General features: G+C 37.5%; 1 protein-coding gene across 3 annotated transcripts in view; it reads right to left on the bottom strand.

The window, feature by feature from the left end:
* The window catches only part of LOC150078504 (oxysterol-binding protein-related protein 9), a 607,385-nt gene that overhangs the window by 330,556 nt on the left and 258,568 nt on the right, over positions 1-18,261 (bottom strand). For all 3 annotated transcript variants that reach the window (XM_090385178.1, XM_090385176.1, XM_090385177.1), the window contains one exon: positions 15,521-15,638. In XM_090385178.1, coding sequence (XP_090241304.1) covers positions 15,521-15,638 — 118 coding nt within the window. The remainder of the gene's footprint in view (positions 1-15,520; positions 15,639-18,261) is intronic.

Here is an 18,261-nt window from a genome sequence, read left to right as displayed (position 1 = left end):
CAGAGGTCAAGCTATCTCATATTTTCTCCAAGTCTCATGACGTCCGTTGATGCCTTACTTCCGGAATTAGCAGGAAAGGTTCTGACTCTCACAGATAGTGTCAAGTTCTTAGGGGTAATCCTGGACATGAATCTCACTTTTAAACAACAAATCCAAGCCTTGCAAACCTTCTGGGAATGAAAATAGATTTATAGAACTCACAATAAACAAATAATCAGGAAATACCCCGAAACATACTTCAGTAGCATGATCTCCTATGCCATAGAAGTTTGGTCGGCCGCACCTCCCACCATCCTCAAGAAACTACGGGAGTCTAGAATTCTGGGTGATGAAGTGGGCCAATGGGTTGTCTCACCAGATCTACATGGCATCCAAATCTGTACAAGGTCCAACCTGCAATACACGCTCGCAGTCCACAGAGTCCATGTGCAGAAAACAAAGGCATTCCTTCATCTGTGTTCATCTAAGCATAATCATATGAACATCTGGAACACGTTTGGTTGGCGTTTGCCAGGAAGACACGTCCGCAGCACCCCCTCTTTGTGCTCAAGGCTTCAGAAGCTACAGAGTTTCAATAGACACTTCCCAAATGTGACTTGGGACACTTTCAATATATGACATCTTGGGCTATCTTACTGTCTTACTGTATGTAATGGACATGTGTGCAAGTGCTGGTCCTAGTATGCCGATGTCATTTTATATGTTTAATTTGTAGTCTTGTTTTTTATTAAGATTAATTCCCTGTTCAGATATTTTGTCTTTAATGGCTACTTTGTAGCTAAACTTTGTAGTTTTGTATTTGGTCACTTTAGCATTAGCATTAGTAGAGGCATTTGATGCAAGAAAGCAAGCTTATGCAGCATCAGCCAAAAAAAAAAAAAAAACTTCCACTTCACCCCTCTGTTCGTTCAAAATACCTGTCCAGCTGAGCCTTAAACTTATTTAGGCTATCAACCTCCACTACGAGGGATGGAAGTCTGTTCCACCAACCAACCACCCGCTGGCTAAAGGCAAATTTCCGCACATCTATCCTACATCTGTCTTTCCTCAGTTTGAATTTATGCCCTCTCAGGTGATTATTCTGAGCTAGAGGAAGAATCCCATCAGCATTGAGCATGCTCAAACCATTCAAGGCTTTATACACCTCTATCAGATCACCTCGCTGGTGCCTAGTCTCCAGACACTGTAATTTGCAAAACTTAAGCCTTTCTTCGTAAGAGCACCCCTTTGTTCCATTCACTAATCTTGTTGCCCTTCTCTGTACTCGTTCCAGCAGCTCTACATCCTTCTTGAAATGAGGACTCCAGACCTGTATACAGTACTCTAGGTGTGGCCTGATCATTGCCTTATACAAGGGAATAATCACCTCCTTATCCCTGCTGGAAAAATTCCTGTATATTATTGACAATACTCCATGAGCTACTCTTGCAGCCCGTCTGCACTGCTCAGAGAACTTCATATCTGCCTGCACAACCACCCCCAAGTCCCTTTCATTCTCTACCACTGTCAGTGTAGTACCACAGAGTTGATACGTTGCTCTGGGGTTGCTATTTCCCATGTGTAGTACTTTACATTTGTCAATGTTAAACTTCATTTGCCACCTCTCAGCCCATCTGCTCAACCTTTCCAGATCCTGTTGCAGCAGCATAGTGTCAGTAGTGTCCTTGACAACCCTGCCAACCTTTGTATCGTCTGCAAACTTGGACATTAAGCTTGATATACCATCATCCATATCATTTATAAATACAGAAAACAATAATGGACCTAACACTGAGCCCTGAGGGACTCCACTAATAACATTAGTCCACGATGAGCAGTGTCCATTGATTACCACTCTCCGTCTTCTCCCCCTCAACCACCCCTTTATCCATAGCAGCAATTTGCCTCCAATGTCACACTGCTCCAATTTGTGTAGCAGTCTTCCATGTGCAACAGTATCAAAAGCCTTTCTAAGATCCAAGTATATAATATCAAAGCTATTCCCTGCATCCAGTTCTTTTGTGACTGCATCATAGTATCCAATCAAATTGGTCAGGCAAGACTTCCCCTTAACAAAACCATGCTGTGTCCGAGCTATAACTGAAGTCTTGTCTAAATGATCCTGCAGTGCTTCTTTAACCAGTGCCTCCATTAATTTTCCTGGAACAGAAGTTAAGCTCACAGGTCTATAATTACTTGTGTCAGCCTTTGATCCTCCTTTGTGAATTGGGGTCACATTTGCACATTTCCAGTCTATGGGTACCTCCCCTGAGTCCAAGGAAGCTCTCATAATTATGACTAAGGGTTTGCTTACTTCCTTTGCTTACTTGTATAGTGAATGTTTTGTAAGATTCCTCAGGTTATCTTTGATCAGGTGGCTTTGATCACAGTGTGCTGATGTGGGATTTACTTAAAGATGCAACTACCATCAAATGTTAAAGGGAAGAGTTTTTGCTTTTGTAAAGGTGACTACAGTTGTCTCAGACAATTTTAAGAATTCGAAACCAATGGGACCAACTGCTATTACCACTAGAAAATTCTAAATGGGAAGCATTCAAGAAAGTAATCTTGGAAGCTACTAGGCTTTTTGTCCCAACTAAAAAATACTGTTCCAAGGTTTAGGCCTAAATGGATGTCAGATGAACTAATGAGGCTGGTAACAGGGAAGAAAAATGTGTGGGATGCATACAAATAATCGGGTGACACAGAAGCCTATGGCAGATATAAGCTAGCCTGTAATCAAGTCACAAAGGAAGTTAGGCGAGCGAAGGCTGATTATGCAAAATCCTTGGCAAAGGTTGCAAAGAAAAACAACAAACTTCTTTCCTTACGTAAACTCTAGATGGAAGGGGATGAATCAGATTGGTCCACTTGATGTTGGTGGTTCGACTGTTGATGATCCCGCTCAGATAGCTGACAAACTGAATGAGTATTTTGAATCTACATTAACACATGAGGAATTCTGTAAGGAAGGGGAGGACAGAAGTTTACTAAACTTCTGTCAGGGGTACTAAACTAATTCTATGGTCATCATCATCATCATCAGCCATTTTCAATACACTGCAGGATGAAGGCCTCTCCAGCAACTTTCTAGTTCCTTCTGTTTTGAGCACTGGCCATCCATTTACTACCCAAAAACTCATGAATTTCATCTATTCATCACCACCTTTGTCTTCCAGGTTTTCTTCTAGCTCCTCTTGGGTACCATTCTGTTATTTTCTTAGTCCATCTGTCATCATGTCTTCGAGCTATGTGTCCTGCCCAAGACCATTTTAGTTCTTTAGTTTTGATAAGAATGTCCTTTACTTGAGTTTGCTGCCTAATCCATGTGTTTCTCTTCTTATCTAACAGTCTGATTCCCAATATAATTTGTTCCATTCTTCGCTGTGTAGTTCTCATCTTCTCTTCCATTCTTTTGGTGAGTGCCCAAGTTTCACTTCCATAAGTCATGGTGGGGGGTATACATTGGTCATTATTTTACGTTTCAGACAAACTGGGATATTGCTCTTCAGTATGTGACTATATTTCCTGAATGCTATCCATCCAAAATTTATTCTTCTCTTGACTTCCAGCCATTTATCATTATTACAGCTAATAACTTGTCCCAGATAACTATATGTTGTTGTTTTGGTTTTTAGGTGCATTAGCAACTAAGGCCATATTGCTCCGGGATGTGCGGTGGTCATTCCCTGACCTTTCCGCATCCTCCGTATTTGGTGGTGACGGGCTCGAAACCCGGTCTAATCAAGAAGCGTGTGCTACGCACTGCTGCTCCTTCCCACCTCCAGATAAGTATATGACTCCACCTTTTCAATTACTGCTCCTTCAATCATTATTTCCCTTTCTGTGGCATACTTGTTCATCATTACTTTTATTTTAGCCATATTCATCTTTAGTCCAAAATCCTTACTAACTGTGCATAACTGATTAAGACTTTCCTCTAATTCTTTGGGATCGTGGCTTATGATCACAATGTCATCTGCAAATCGTAAATGGTTTAGGTACTCTCCGTTCACATTGACTCCTTTCTGCGACCAGTCTAATCTTCTGAAGGCTTCCTCAAGGGCAGCAGTAAACAGCTTCGGAGATATTATTGTGTCTCCTTGTCACACTCCTTTCTCGATTTTAAATTTCCTACTGTCTTTGTCTAGTCTAATAAAGGAGGTAGCACTCTCATATATTTTCTTCAAAATCATAATATATGGGGTATCTATGCCTTGTCTTTCCAGTGCCCGAAACATTGCCTTATGCTGTATGGAGTCAAATGCCTTTTCATAATTCACAAATGCCAGGCATAATGGTGTTTTATATTCATTTGCTTTCTCCATTAGCTGTGATGTTATGTGAAGGTGATCCATAGTTGAGAATCCTGTCCTAAAGCGAGCTTGCGCTTTCGGTTGATTCTCATCAAGTATTCTTTCCAATCTGTTAGTAATGCCCCTTGTGAACAACTTGTAGATGTGGGATAACAAGCTAATTGGTCTATAATTTCCAATTTCTGATTTATCTCCTTTCTTATGCAGCAAAACTATGATTGCATTATTCCACTGCTTATGCGTCACACCTTTTCTAATGCACTTTGTGAAGAGCCTTGCCAGTTTTGGTGTTATGTCTCTTCCTCCCAATTTTAACAACTCTACAGTAACTTCATCTTCCCCCGGGGCTTTCTGATTCTTCATTTTCTTCAATGCATGTTCTACCTCATTAGGAAGAATATTGGGTATGTCGCATGTGTTGCTACTTTGCAATCCATCTTCCCCACTGCTGGCATCATTCCCTCGCTCCTTGTATAATTCTCTATAGTAGTCTTCTGCTATTTGAATTATGCCTTCTCTGCTGTTTATAAGTACACCATCGCTATTCTTCAGTTTCAGTATCATTTGTCTTTCTGTATTACTGCTCATGGCTGCTGATTTAAATCCTTTGTTTTTCCTTAATGCTTGTTCTACTTTTCTTGTGTTAAATCTTTTTATGTCCTCTCTGAGTCTCTTTCTAATGGCTTTGCATAACTCAGTATACTCAATTTTCTCCCTGTCAGTGTTTTTCTTGCTCTTCATTTGTCGTCTTCGGTTCATCATGACAAGTGTTTCTTGACTAATTTTTTCTTCTTTGGATTTCTTTTTCCCTATAGGTTTCTTGGGCTTTATCACTTTCAGAAATTTGTAATATTCCTTGTCGATATCTTGGTCCTGAGCAGTCTGCAGAAGCTCAAACTTGTTCTTAAGTTCCAGTACATACTGCTTTTTCTCCTCTTCTGTTATCTGACAGACCTTTGTATTATTTACTCGAGTCAGTTTTTTCCTTTCCTTCCCTACATCTATATCAAGTGTACATCTTACCATTCTGTGATCACTTCCAACATTTACCTTATTCAAGACGGTAACATCATTCACAATATATCTTCTGTTAGTGAGGATGAAGTCAATTTCATTAGTTGTTAATCCATTTGGACTCTTCCATGTCCACTTTCTGTTCACCCTTTTCTTCAAAAAAAATTTGCATTACTGGCAGTCCTTGAGATTCTGCAAATTCCACAAGTCTTTCACCTCTTTTATTTCTTTCACCAATTCCAAAATTTCCTATAGTTCCTCTTTCTGCGCTGTTTTGCCTTTTTCCAACCTTAGCATTTGAAGTTCCCCATAATAATAGTGTAGTGGGTTTTCTGCTCATCTAGAAGACTCAATTTCGGAGTACATTTCTTCAACGTCTTCATCATCATCATGGCTCGATGTTGGTGCATAAATCATTATAATTTTTAGCTTGTAGCTCTTAGAAATCTTGAGTATTAATCTTGACACCCTTGGTGATATACTTTTGAATTCCAAAATGTTGTTTTTAAAATCTTTATGGACCAGAAAGCCAACTCCACCTTCACTCCTTTCACTGTTTCCATTGGTGTACAGCAGATTTCCACTTGATTAACTTATAAGTGATTCATTTCTTCTTCTTGTTTCAGCCAAACCGATGATATTCCAATTCACATTTTCTAATTTCTATGGTACTATACTCTAACAGGGAGATAAATGAGAACAAAGTGGAGGAGAAATTGAAGTAAAACATAAAAAAAAAGACCTGGAGCAGATGGAATCAGTCCAGTTATAATTGGCAGTGAGGGAAGTAAGCAAACCCTTAACCACAATTATGAGAGCATCCTTAGATTCAGGGAGGTACCTATGGACTGGAGCTGTACAAATGTGACTCCAATTCACAAATGTGGTTCAAAGGGTGACGAATAATTATAGACCTGTTAGTTTAACTTTGGTTCTGGGGAAAATAATGGAGTCACTGCTTAAAGAAGTGATGCAGGATTGCACAGACAAGACTGCAGTAATGACACAGCATGGGTTTGTTATGGGGAACTCTTGTGTGACCAATTTAATTGGATACTACGATGTGGTCACAAAGTAAATGGATGCAAAAAAATAATTTTGATATCATATACTTGGATTTCAGGAAACATACTGTTGGGTTTTGATACTGTTGGTTGCACATGGAAGACCGCTGTACAAATTGGAGCAGCATGTCATTAAGAGAACGTTGCCACAGTGGATAAAAGGATGATTGAGTGGGAGACGGCAGAGAATGGTTTTAAATGAACACTGCTCTACAGGGGCTAACGTTATTAGTGTAATCCCACAGGGTTCAGTGCTGAGCCCACTGTTGTTTTGTGTATTTATTACTGATATGGATGAAGATATATCAGGCTTAATGACCAAGTTGGCAGATGATATAAAGACTGCCAGCTTTGTTATGCCAGTAAATATAGTATGCTACTGCAACAGGAACTAGAAAACTCGGGCAGATGGGCTGAGAAGTGGAAACTAAAGTTTAAAATTGACAAATGCAAAACACTTCATATGGGTAGAAGTAAACCAAGAGAAATGTACCAACTGTGTGGTACTAAACTCATGGAGTTGGAGAATGAAAAAGACCTGGGGGCGGATTGTGCAGTCAGATATGAAGTTCTCTGAGCAGTGTAGACAGGCTGCCACAGCAGATCATGGAGTTTTGTCAATGATATATAAGAATTTTGTTAGCAGGTACAAGAAGATGATTCATTCTTTGTATAAGGCAATGGTCAGGCCACAACTTGAGTACTGCGTACAGATCTGGAGGCCTTATTTTAAGAAGGATGTGGAGTTGCTAGAAGGAGTAAAGAGTACGACAACATTGGTGAGAGGAACAATGGGTTGCTCTTCCCAAGAAAACCTTAAGTTCTGCAAATTGCTTTTGGAAACTAGGCCCCTGCAAGGTGATCTCATTGAGGTGTATAAGGCCTTCAATGGTTTGAGCAAACTCAATGCTGATGAGATACTTTTGCTTGCTCAGATTAAGAACCTGAGGGCAACTGATTCAAATTGAGGTAAGATATTTCTAGATTAGATGTGCGACAGTTTTTCTTTGGCCAGCGGGTAGTTGACTGCTGAAACAGACTTTCATCTGTTCTTGTGGAAGTTGATAGTTTAAATAAATTTAAGACTGAACTGGACAAACATTTGGAGTGATCGGATGGGTGAAATGGGAAGAGTTTTTTTTTTTTTTTTTTTGGCTGGTGCTGTATAAGCTTACTTTCTTGCATGTGTATATATAGTATGTTAGATATAAGCCGGTCTGTAATCGTTAAAAAAGGAGGTTAGACAAGCAAAGGCAGATTGTGAGAAATCTTTGGCAAAGGATGCAAAGAAAAAGAGCAAAGACTTTTTTACTTATGAAAGCTGTAGAATGAAGAAGCTTGATCAGATTGGTCCAATTGATATCAACTGTTCGATTGTTGATGATACTGCTGAGGCAGCTGGCAAACATTCACACATTTTGCCTCAACATTCACACACGAGGAATGTCTGTATGGAAGTTGAGGCCAGAAGCTTATCAAACTCTAGCAGAAAGTTACATGATTTTGTAATAACTGAGAGCAAAGTGGAGAGAAATTGTTGAAGTCAAATTTAAGAAAGTCACATGAGGTGGATGGGATTTATCTAGTTATATTAGAGGCAGCAGAGGAAGCAAGCAAACCCTTAACCATAATTTTGACAGCTTCGTTGGACTCATGGGAGGTCCCCATGGACTGGAGATGTGCAAATGTGTCCCAAATTCACAAAAGGGGGGGGGGGGGTTTCAAAGGGTGACAAGTAATTACAGACCTGTTAGTTCAACTTCTGTTCCAGGGAAAATAATGGAGTCACTGGTTATGGATGAATTACAGGATCATCTAGACAAGACTTCAGTTATAGTTCAGATACAACATGATTTGTTAAGAGGAAGTCTTGTCTTAACAAATTTGATTGGATACTATGATGGAACTGGATGCAAAAAATAATTTTGATACCATAGACTTGGATTTTAGGAAAGCTTTTGATGCTGTTGCACATGGAAGACTACTATAGAAATTGGAGCGGTATGGCATTAAGGGCAAGATGCTAATATGGATAAAGGGATAGTTGAGTGGGAGAAGACAGAGTGGTAATCAATGGACACTGCTCTTTGTGGATTAATGTTATTAGTGGAATCGCCCAGGGTTTAGTGTTGGGACCATTGTTGTTTTCTGTATTTATCAATGATATTGATGAAGGTATATCAGGATTAATGTCCAAGTTTGCAGACAATACAATGGTTGGCAGGGTTGTTAATGACAGTACTAACAGTACACTACTGCAACAGGATCTAGAGAAGTTGAGCAGATGGGTTCAGTCAGTTATGAAGTTTTCTGAGCAGTGAAGACAGACTGCAAGAGTAGCTCATGGTGTCTTGTCTATGATATACAGGAATTTTGCTAGCAGGGATAAGGAGATGGATGTCCACTTGTATAAGGGAATGGTCATTATTATTATTATTATGTCTAAGGTGGCACCTAGACTTCCGTCTAACTCAACCTGATAAGCTGACCTTGTGCAGAACCTCTGCAAAATGCAGAACCTCTGACTTTGTGCAGAACCTCTGTATGGAAGGTCTCCTCGCCACCAGGGAGCAGCTGGCACCTGCACAGCCGCTCCCGGTGGCAAAGAGACCCTAACAGTCGCCCATATTCACTTGGTACTGGGTCTGGTCTTCTATTTTAAGTGCCTCATGCACAAAAATCCCACACCCACCGGAAGTAGTGCTATACCGGTGGGTGCCAGCAATCCCGCTCCCAGGCTGCCCACACCTGAGAGCCAGCAAAAAAATAAAATAAATAAAAATAAAAAAATAATATAAAAATAAATAAATAAAATAAAATTATATACATATACATAATATAAACAAACAAAAAAAAAAAAAAAACCAAATAAAATGTATATAACCAAATCTTAATTAGTAATCATTAGATTATTCCAATGTCTTCTCTGTTGAAAAACAGGTACACAGAACTCTTGCAGTGCTTGAAATTTATCCTGATTAGCAATAAGATCACTTTCACAGTCTCTAACTAAATTACCAATCTTCACTTTTAGCCTTTCTCTATGTTCAACATACAAACTACAATCATATAATAAATGACTCCAAGTCTCAGGTTGACCGCAAGTGCATAAAGGAGAGCTGACTAGACCAAAATAATGTAGTTTATAATTCAATGACCCATGGCCAGTTAAAATAAACGACGTTACCATAGAAGGAAAAAACCATTTGTTGTTACTATCATAAGTAAATGTAACTGTTGGAATGAACAATCTAGTCACCTCCCCAGTTACACTAAGATCCCATCTCTGTTGCCACATACCAATCAACTGTGTTAGAACATTTTTCTTAGCTTTAGCTATCTCTATAGTGACATCAGATGGAATATTCAAGAAAGAAATAACTATGCCTTTTTTAAGCAATAACAAAGGGCCCTATACACAATGTACAAGTCTAGAGGCAAATGCCCGGCCAAAACCTGCATAGCATTCATTGAGACTGTTCTGCACAAACTAGAAATAACATAAAGCATTGAGCGCTGAATCGATAACAATTTCTGTTTAAATTTAACGTTAGTAACTCTGAAGTACCATGCTGATGCTCCGTACGGGTAAGAAGACTATGGGTAAGAAGACTGCCTCGTAGTATAAATTTAAAACTTTCCTTTTCAACCCCAAATCTGACCTAGTTAATCGAATTATTGCTGCACTAAATTTTTTAACTTTTTTCGTGTGAGTAATTTAAATGTGGGAAAAATGATAATCTATCATCAATTCTTATACCTAGATGTTTCACATCAGATACTAGGGGAATCTGCCTCCCCTTAATTAAAGCTTTTGGCGGTTGCGCCTAATTTAGTTTCCCCTTAAGAAGCATCATAACAGTTTTAGTTGTAGATATCAATAGTTTATGCAGATCAGCCCATGACACTAGACTTTCTAATACCTGAGCCACTCTTATTTCAAGCACAGACCTGGATTTACCAGAACACATAAAACCAAATCATCTGCATAAGCAATCTTATGCAGATTTTCAACTGATTGTTCTAGCCATAAATTAAGTACTAAGTTCCAAAAAAGTGGCCCAATACAGACCCCTGAGGACACCCTCTCGAAAGATTCCTATTAAACTGTAGATGCTTAGCTTTCAGTATAATTTTCCTACCATACAAATAACTCTGTATCGTCCTATACAATAAGTCTGGACATTGCATACCCCTTAATGCAGACAGAATACTCTCATGCCACACCATGTCAAAAGCTCCAGTAAAATCTATAAAGATGGCTAACACTGGTTGGTGAAATTCATGAGATCATTAATGGCATCCTCCGTAGAATGTCCTCTCTTGAAACCATACTGATAAGGCAAGGTCAAACCATTTTTATCCATGACTTGGTTCAATCTTAAAAATAACAATCTTTCAAAAACTTTGCCAAGATTGGCCAATAAGGAAATTGGTCTATACCCTCTTGGGTCATTTGGTTTTTTACCCGGCTTAACTAACAGCTTGATTAAACCAACTTTTCAGATCCCAGGAAAGGTACCTTGAAGTAAGCATTTATTATATAAATTTAACAAGATGTTAGGATAAAGCTCAATCACTTTAAGAACAGCGATATTCTCTAATAAATCGATCCCCAGAGCCTGGAAATGTTAACTTTCTTAGAAACGGCTCTGAATTCCTCTAAAGTAAATAAGCTAATATCAACAGACCCAAGGTATGTTACATTAGAGTCCTTGATACCTTCTTGCTCTGTTGTCTCTCCCCCTTCTTCCTCATGAGGAAACAACTCCGATGTTATTGCCCGTACTGTTGTAATCCAATCAGTTGTTTCAACACTATTGACGATTACGGTATTCATACTTAGTTTATAAATTAATCCCCAAGGATCTGTATTGCCCACACTAGTAACTAGATTTCTCCAAGCCTTTAATTTACTCTCATAAATAGCCCTATAATAAATTTTCTTTTTATTCCTATTAACATGCGTGATAAAATTGAGCCTCATTCAGCCCCCACCGCCTATACCTCTGATATGTCTTCCTACATAAAAATACTTCTTTTCTTAACCTGGATAATTCCGCATTCCACCAATTAACAACTCGCTTCTTAACTCATCTTCTTGAGGCACAACTGAGGGCTCTAAGCAATGAAGACTGAACGAAAGCAGCATACTCACAAGCATTTAAAAAATTCAAATTAACCATATTGTCTCCTGAAAAATCTAAAGCCACTGACCGTGCAAAACTAGACCAGTTAATCTTCTTATTAGTAAATCTAGTTAATTCGAAATTATCGAAATCTAAAGTAGTATTTAAATCAGCCAAATTAATATTAAAAACCAAAGATCTATGATCACTATTCGTAAAGTCTGTTTTCACAAGCCAATGACAGATTCGTCTGGATAACCCCTGAGTAACTAAAGTCAAATCAATGTTCGACCTGCCATGAACATTATTAAAAGTATAAGGCTGACCTGATATATTGACTACACACAAATTATTCATTAAAATAAAGTCCTCCATTAAGCGACCTCTCTGATCAGTCATGCCGCTAAACCATAAGTTAGACTTTGCATTGGAATCCAATGCAATAATTAAATTACTACAACCAATTTCACTGAAAACTGTTTCCATATAATGGATAGAATTAACAATTTCGTGACTTGGAGAACAATAAAGAGATATTAAATTAAAAGACAGCCAGGAGTACTAATGTTCACACATGTTGAGTTCTGACAACACAGCCCAGAGAGGACAGTTATCTGCAATAACTTACTAAAGACCACAATTGCTGTTTTAGGTTTCACATAAATTACACTTATAACTCTGGCATCAGCAGGAAAACCAACAATTTTATGTCCATGTGCAAAGGAACCAACATACGGCTCCTGCATACACAAAATGTCAACACTTTCTTGCACGGCCACCATTCTAATTTCATCAGTAACTGCATGACATCTTTGGGCGTTGAATTGAACCAACATAAGCACACTACCTTCATCTTTATGTTGAAACTACCATTCACATTAAAAGTACTACAGTTATCCATCATAGTTATGCGTACTGGCAAACTCTAGAGCCTTTTTATACTCAGGATAACTACTACTCCTTAATGAGTGATCATAAGCTCTACCTCTGCACTTGCAGTTCACACAGCATGGATCTTTATTTTTATTTGGGCAATCAACAAAAAGATGGCCACCCTGAGCACAATGACCACACGACACAGTCTTGTGTGTGCAGTGTTGTATAGAGTGGCCATACCCCAAACACTTAAAACATTTAGTCACAACTGTAAAATGCCTGAATTTGTGTGACGTATATCCAAAATACAAACTGTCATTACACATCAAATTTTCCAACATGTGAGGAGCTACCCCAATCACCCAATTATTAAACCTTGCCTTGGAACTGTTACTAAATCTAAAAACAATGCCCTCTCTGACCTCTTGCTCCTCATATCCATAATCTTGAAGGTTTTTCTTATCCTCCAGTTAATTCCTTAGGTACATCATACACTAAGATGGTAGGGTTCTGTAACTTTACTTTATCCAGATTAATACCCTTTTGAAAAAATACCTCTGCCTTACTGAGTTTATCCAAATCCTTATCTGTTTCAATTAAGACTCCTTTATTTCGTATAGCTCTTAGATTTCTAATTTTTATTTCTTGAAACTTTTCCTTTAATGTGTTAACAATAACCTCTTTAACTTCCTGACTTCACTTATACTGTTCTGAGGACTCCTCAGCCCTGAAAATAACCTTATTATTTAATCTTGCCACTTTGCTCAGCTTCCTGTTATTATCCACCATACAGATATCATTTAATATTACTTGTTCACCTATTTGAGGCTGGCTGAATCCAGCCCTAACCTTGTCCGCATAAGTCCCCTTTTGTTCTGCAACATCAGATAGAAAAGGCTGCCCTCTTACAAGGTCATCTAATAAACTGGCACGCACCTCCATCTCCTCTACCCTTGTTTTAAGATGTTCATTGTCAATGACTAATGCTGTTGATATAGTCTCCATGTCAATCCATACGTCAAGTAAGAAATTAGTTGCAGCTTTAGTCACTTTATTATTTTCACTAGTCATGTAGTCAATAACTTTTTTCTTCAACTTTGTTACAAACTCAAAAATAGTAGACACATTGGGTACCTCTGCCTTTGATCCTGTATGTTAGCAAAAATTATTTCGAATAAAAACTATCTACATCAGAAACCATATTATCAGGCTGAATATCCAGAAAATCAGTTATCTTAACATTTGACAAATCATTTGTGAAATCTGTTACGGCAACATCTTCTTCTAACTGCACCCCCTGTTCAACCATGCAGCCAACTTTAACTATGTTTTCCACACCATCTACCTGAATATGAGAATCAGTATTATCAGACGTCCCAGCTTTAGTATTCACACTAACAGTACTCACTGCACTACTACCTCCACTACTTAAAACACTACTTGCTTTAATATTTTTAACTTTAGACGATTTCTCAGAAGCCTTCTTTACAGAATCAGTATTGTACAACGTGGGAACTCTGGAAGGAAGTGGGGGAAAGCTCCAATCTTCTCTTCCTTCCCCCCTCCTTTACCAAGCTTCTTACTACAAATTCTGCCTTCCATTAACTATAATAGTCGGTTCAAAGCAACCGACTATTATTAACTGAGACGCAACAATATTATTAAATGAGGATTAGTTAACTACGCCAAAAACTACAACGTCAATAAATAAATCTATCAAGAATTAATGTTACAAGACAAGAAAACAGTAGCAACCCAACCAGTCGTGGAGAACTTTTGCTATACACCCGAGCACTAGCCTAGTCACCAAAGGGAATGGTCAGGCGACACCTTGAGTACTGCACATAGGTCAGGAGGCCTCATATTAGAAAGGATGTAGAATTGCTGGAAAAAGTGAAGGGAAGGGCACCGAGATTAGTGAGTGGAAGAAAGGGTTGCTGTTTCCAAGAAAGGCTTATATTCTGCAAATTGCAGCATCTGGAGACTAGGCACCTATGAGGTGATCTAACAGGGGTGTATAAAGCCTTGAATGGTTTGAGCAAGCTCAATGCTGATGGGATTCTTCCTGCTCCTCAGATTATTCACCTGAGAGGACAAATTCAAACTGAGGAAAGACAATTGTGGAACAGATGTGTGGAAATTTGCTTTTTATCCAGCGAGTGGTTAATAGCTGGAACAAACTTCCATGTGTCGGAGCGTAGTTCGACAATTTGTGTGGAAATTTGCTTTTTATCCAGCGAGTGGTTAATAGCTGGAACAAACTTCCATGTGTCGGAGTGTAGGTCGACAACTTAAATATGTTCAAGGCAGAACTAGACAATGATTTGGAGTGAATGGATGGGTGAAATGGGGAGGGTTTTTTGGTTTTTTTTTGTTGATTCTATATAAGCTTGCTATCTAGCATCACATGCCTCTGCTAATGCTATGCCCCATCTATCTTTTCATAAGAAAAACTCCATTTGTATCCAACACAGTCATACCTGTAATAAAATAACTGCAAATTGAATAATCATTGTAGCTGATACTGATATTGAAGAATAACACTGAAAGTAATCTAACAAAGTCATTAACAATAATCTCATTTTAAATTATACATTTTCTGTGATTAATCTCTAACAGCAACTATTATTAGTCTTGCTACGTTTATTTATTTTCTATAAGTTACTTATTTACTATAAGTAACCTGCAACTTCGGCCATTATTCACTGCAATTCAGTTATTAGTTATTGTAGTGAACTACTAACTTCAGCTATCTGGCCACTATAACACAACTATTATTTATTGTAATTCACTTCTATTTTTCTGCAAAGCATATAAAAGTATCATATAATATCAGAATCACACAGGAATTGAAATTGAGAGAGTGCTTTTTATTGGAGGACTCAAAATGTTTACTACATTAATGACAGAATTACAGGAATAGAGAAATAGTGAAACTGTATTTCTCAATAACTGATTTTCTTTCTTTCTTCCTCTTTCCTATTTATTAAGATATAAAAAAATAAACATATATATAATAGAATTCAGAAAGATGTTATAGCATTTTAGACAGAAAATCAATTGGAATGTAGACATGCTGGCCAAACCCTCATTTGGCATTGTTTTCAATTCATGTAAAATTTTATATTTCAATAACTCTCACTTTGGGCTTTGAAGAGTATTTGATGTTCCTTCAGTGGCATCATAATAATCTTCATCATCACTACTGGAATAAGACGTTTCGGGTACATTGAAAACAAGATGTGTACTGGTAGCTGCAGCTATACAAGAAAATAATATAAAGGAGATATGTATAATAATAATGTTTAATAATATAAAATGTTAAATTTAATAATATAATACATATTAAAGTTTAAATCAATTATAAAAATTGATTACTTCTTGATTCTCATTTAAATTTGTATATTTAGTTATTTACAGAGAAAATTAATTATTTATGCTAAGAAGTATGAACAGTCTCTGGAGACCTTAGTATCTCAATTTACAATTTCAGTGAGTTTATCTAATTTTAAAGTAATTTTGAAACTATCAAAATATCATCATACCTATCGAACACCAAGTCAATGAACTGATTTGGTTTTCGATAGGTATGGTGGGATATACATTGGAACATGAAAATAAAAAAAATAGGATTCGGCAAATACACCAAAGATGTTCTTTTTCTTCAGATGTACAGTATGCACATATATATGCACATAGAGTAAAAATGTGTACCTGTCAATTTCATATTGATAAAACTTACTTAACCAGCGGCTCCTGTCCCCTTACACGACCAAAAGAAAATTATTTAATCCTGGTGATCACTTGTTGGAGATTAGTAGTTGATTCTCTTTGGGTTTTTTCTTTTACCTTCCTAACAGTGTCTTTAGACTTGCATATTCTGCATTTTTTATACATTTATATTCTTTATCACTTCGTGAAAGCTTAGTGACCCTAAGAGAGTAGATGATATCATTTACGTTACTCAATTGTGTCCAGACAAGTACAGTGCATCAGGTCCAAAAACACTGCTTTTTTCATCCAAAAGCTTCTCAAAGTTCACCATTCACTTACATGAAGATTAACATGAAAAAGTACCTGTAGAGGTTTGTAGCCAAAAACAGTAAATTAGCTAAAATGTTACTGATGCATAGTGCACATTGTAACAGTAAAATGTTCCACCCCCCCCTTCAACAGGAGGGGTGCAAACACCACAGATGGTCACATTTTACAACTCTACAGGGGAAGGGGGAGATTGTGATGCAGTTAAATAAGTTGTGGCTATGTATCAACTGAAATACCACACACTTGTCTATGGTGATTTTTAGTTCCCAATGAATTTAGAATGCCCCATTTGGGAGATGACATACAGGTGGTAACATACAACTCGGCACATGAAGCAACATACTGCGATTGTTTTTCTACTTTGGCCATGCAGAATTTTCATGTAGTGAATATCACAAAATCCTCAGAAAAATGTATATCAGTGATTTCATGTTTATTATATTCATTACATACTGAAGCAAAACTAATAAAAATTTATTATTTTTTTTTTCATTGATTTAATACCGAAAATTTAATACCGAAATTTGCTAAATTTCGGCTAGGTTTGAAAATCCAAGGAATACAAAAATTAGTTCATACCACATCAAGCAACATATAAAACTAGCTTTAAAATCTCGATTTAATCTAAAAAAGATATATTTTAAACAGATTCAAAGACATTGCAATATTTTTAGAAAACACCTAAACAGTATGGACTGGAATACTCTAAAGCAAACCATTCAAATAAAAATCGACGCCCAATCCACCACATTAGAGAACAGACATAACCTAAAATTACAAGCTCTTAGGGGTTTTCCACACAACAGAGGTCACCATTCGTCACACAATCGTTTTGAGAATCAGAGTGCATACCGAAACACCAAAAGTGCAGAAAAAAATTCCCACTCCTTCCTCAATAGGAATCTACCACATATTAATGACTTCCGGGCCAATTTAAACACTGGATCCCATAACGACCATAATCCATCAGATAATGTAAAGAACTTATCATCTGTTACGCTAACTTCTCAGCAAATAGCCCTATTAAATAAAGGTTTAAATTATACTTTACCGCCGAGATTCCCCCCCAAGAAACAAATGATTATTGACCTCGAGTTCGCTCTTAGAGATTTGCGACAAAAAAACGTACTAATCCAACAAACCAATCGAATCATAAACCAAGCTATCCCCTCAATATCAAAACGACATAGAGAAGAAGCAAAAGCTTTACACACACTTAGACAAAACCGAGATATCATTATTCAAAAGGCCGACAAAGGCGATACAGTAGTTATTCTCAATAAAGGAAACTATATAAATAAATTATGCACCATCATCTCAGACACAATGACATACGAAGAGTTTGCACCATCAGAGTTCAACAGCTTAGTTAACAAATATAACAAATTGCCCACCACCTATAGGAAAGATGACCACATCACTATGGCTCAGCTCAAACAAATTAAAGCCTGCACATACAATATCCCAACCTTATTCGGCCAAGTAAAATTACACAAAACAGGATACCCAATACGTCCCATCGTGTCATATAAGAATTCAGCTTTTGCCTCCTTAGCCATGTTCATCTACCCAATTCTAAAACCACTCCGAGAACTCCTAACATATAACATAAAAAACTACGATGCTTTATTCATGAACCTCAAAGATCTCCATATCAAGGAGGATATGAAGTTATATTCACTCGATGTGACTTCACTATACACTAACATAAATGTACCCTACGCCTCAGACATAGTCTGGGCCTACTTAAACGATGATAACACAAAAATTAATAACACCAGACTCCCCAAAGACAAAATATTCGAACTAACAAAACTATTAGTAAATGCAAATTACATT

Source organism: Mastigoproctus giganteus, chromosome 11 (assembly GCF_048544385.1).
Source record: "Mastigoproctus giganteus isolate SK-2022 chromosome 11, ASM4854438v1, whole genome shotgun sequence".
Lineage (NCBI taxonomy): Eukaryota > Metazoa > Arthropoda > Arachnida > Uropygi > Thelyphonidae > Mastigoproctus > Mastigoproctus giganteus.
This window is presented reverse-complemented; position numbering and strand designations above follow the sequence as displayed.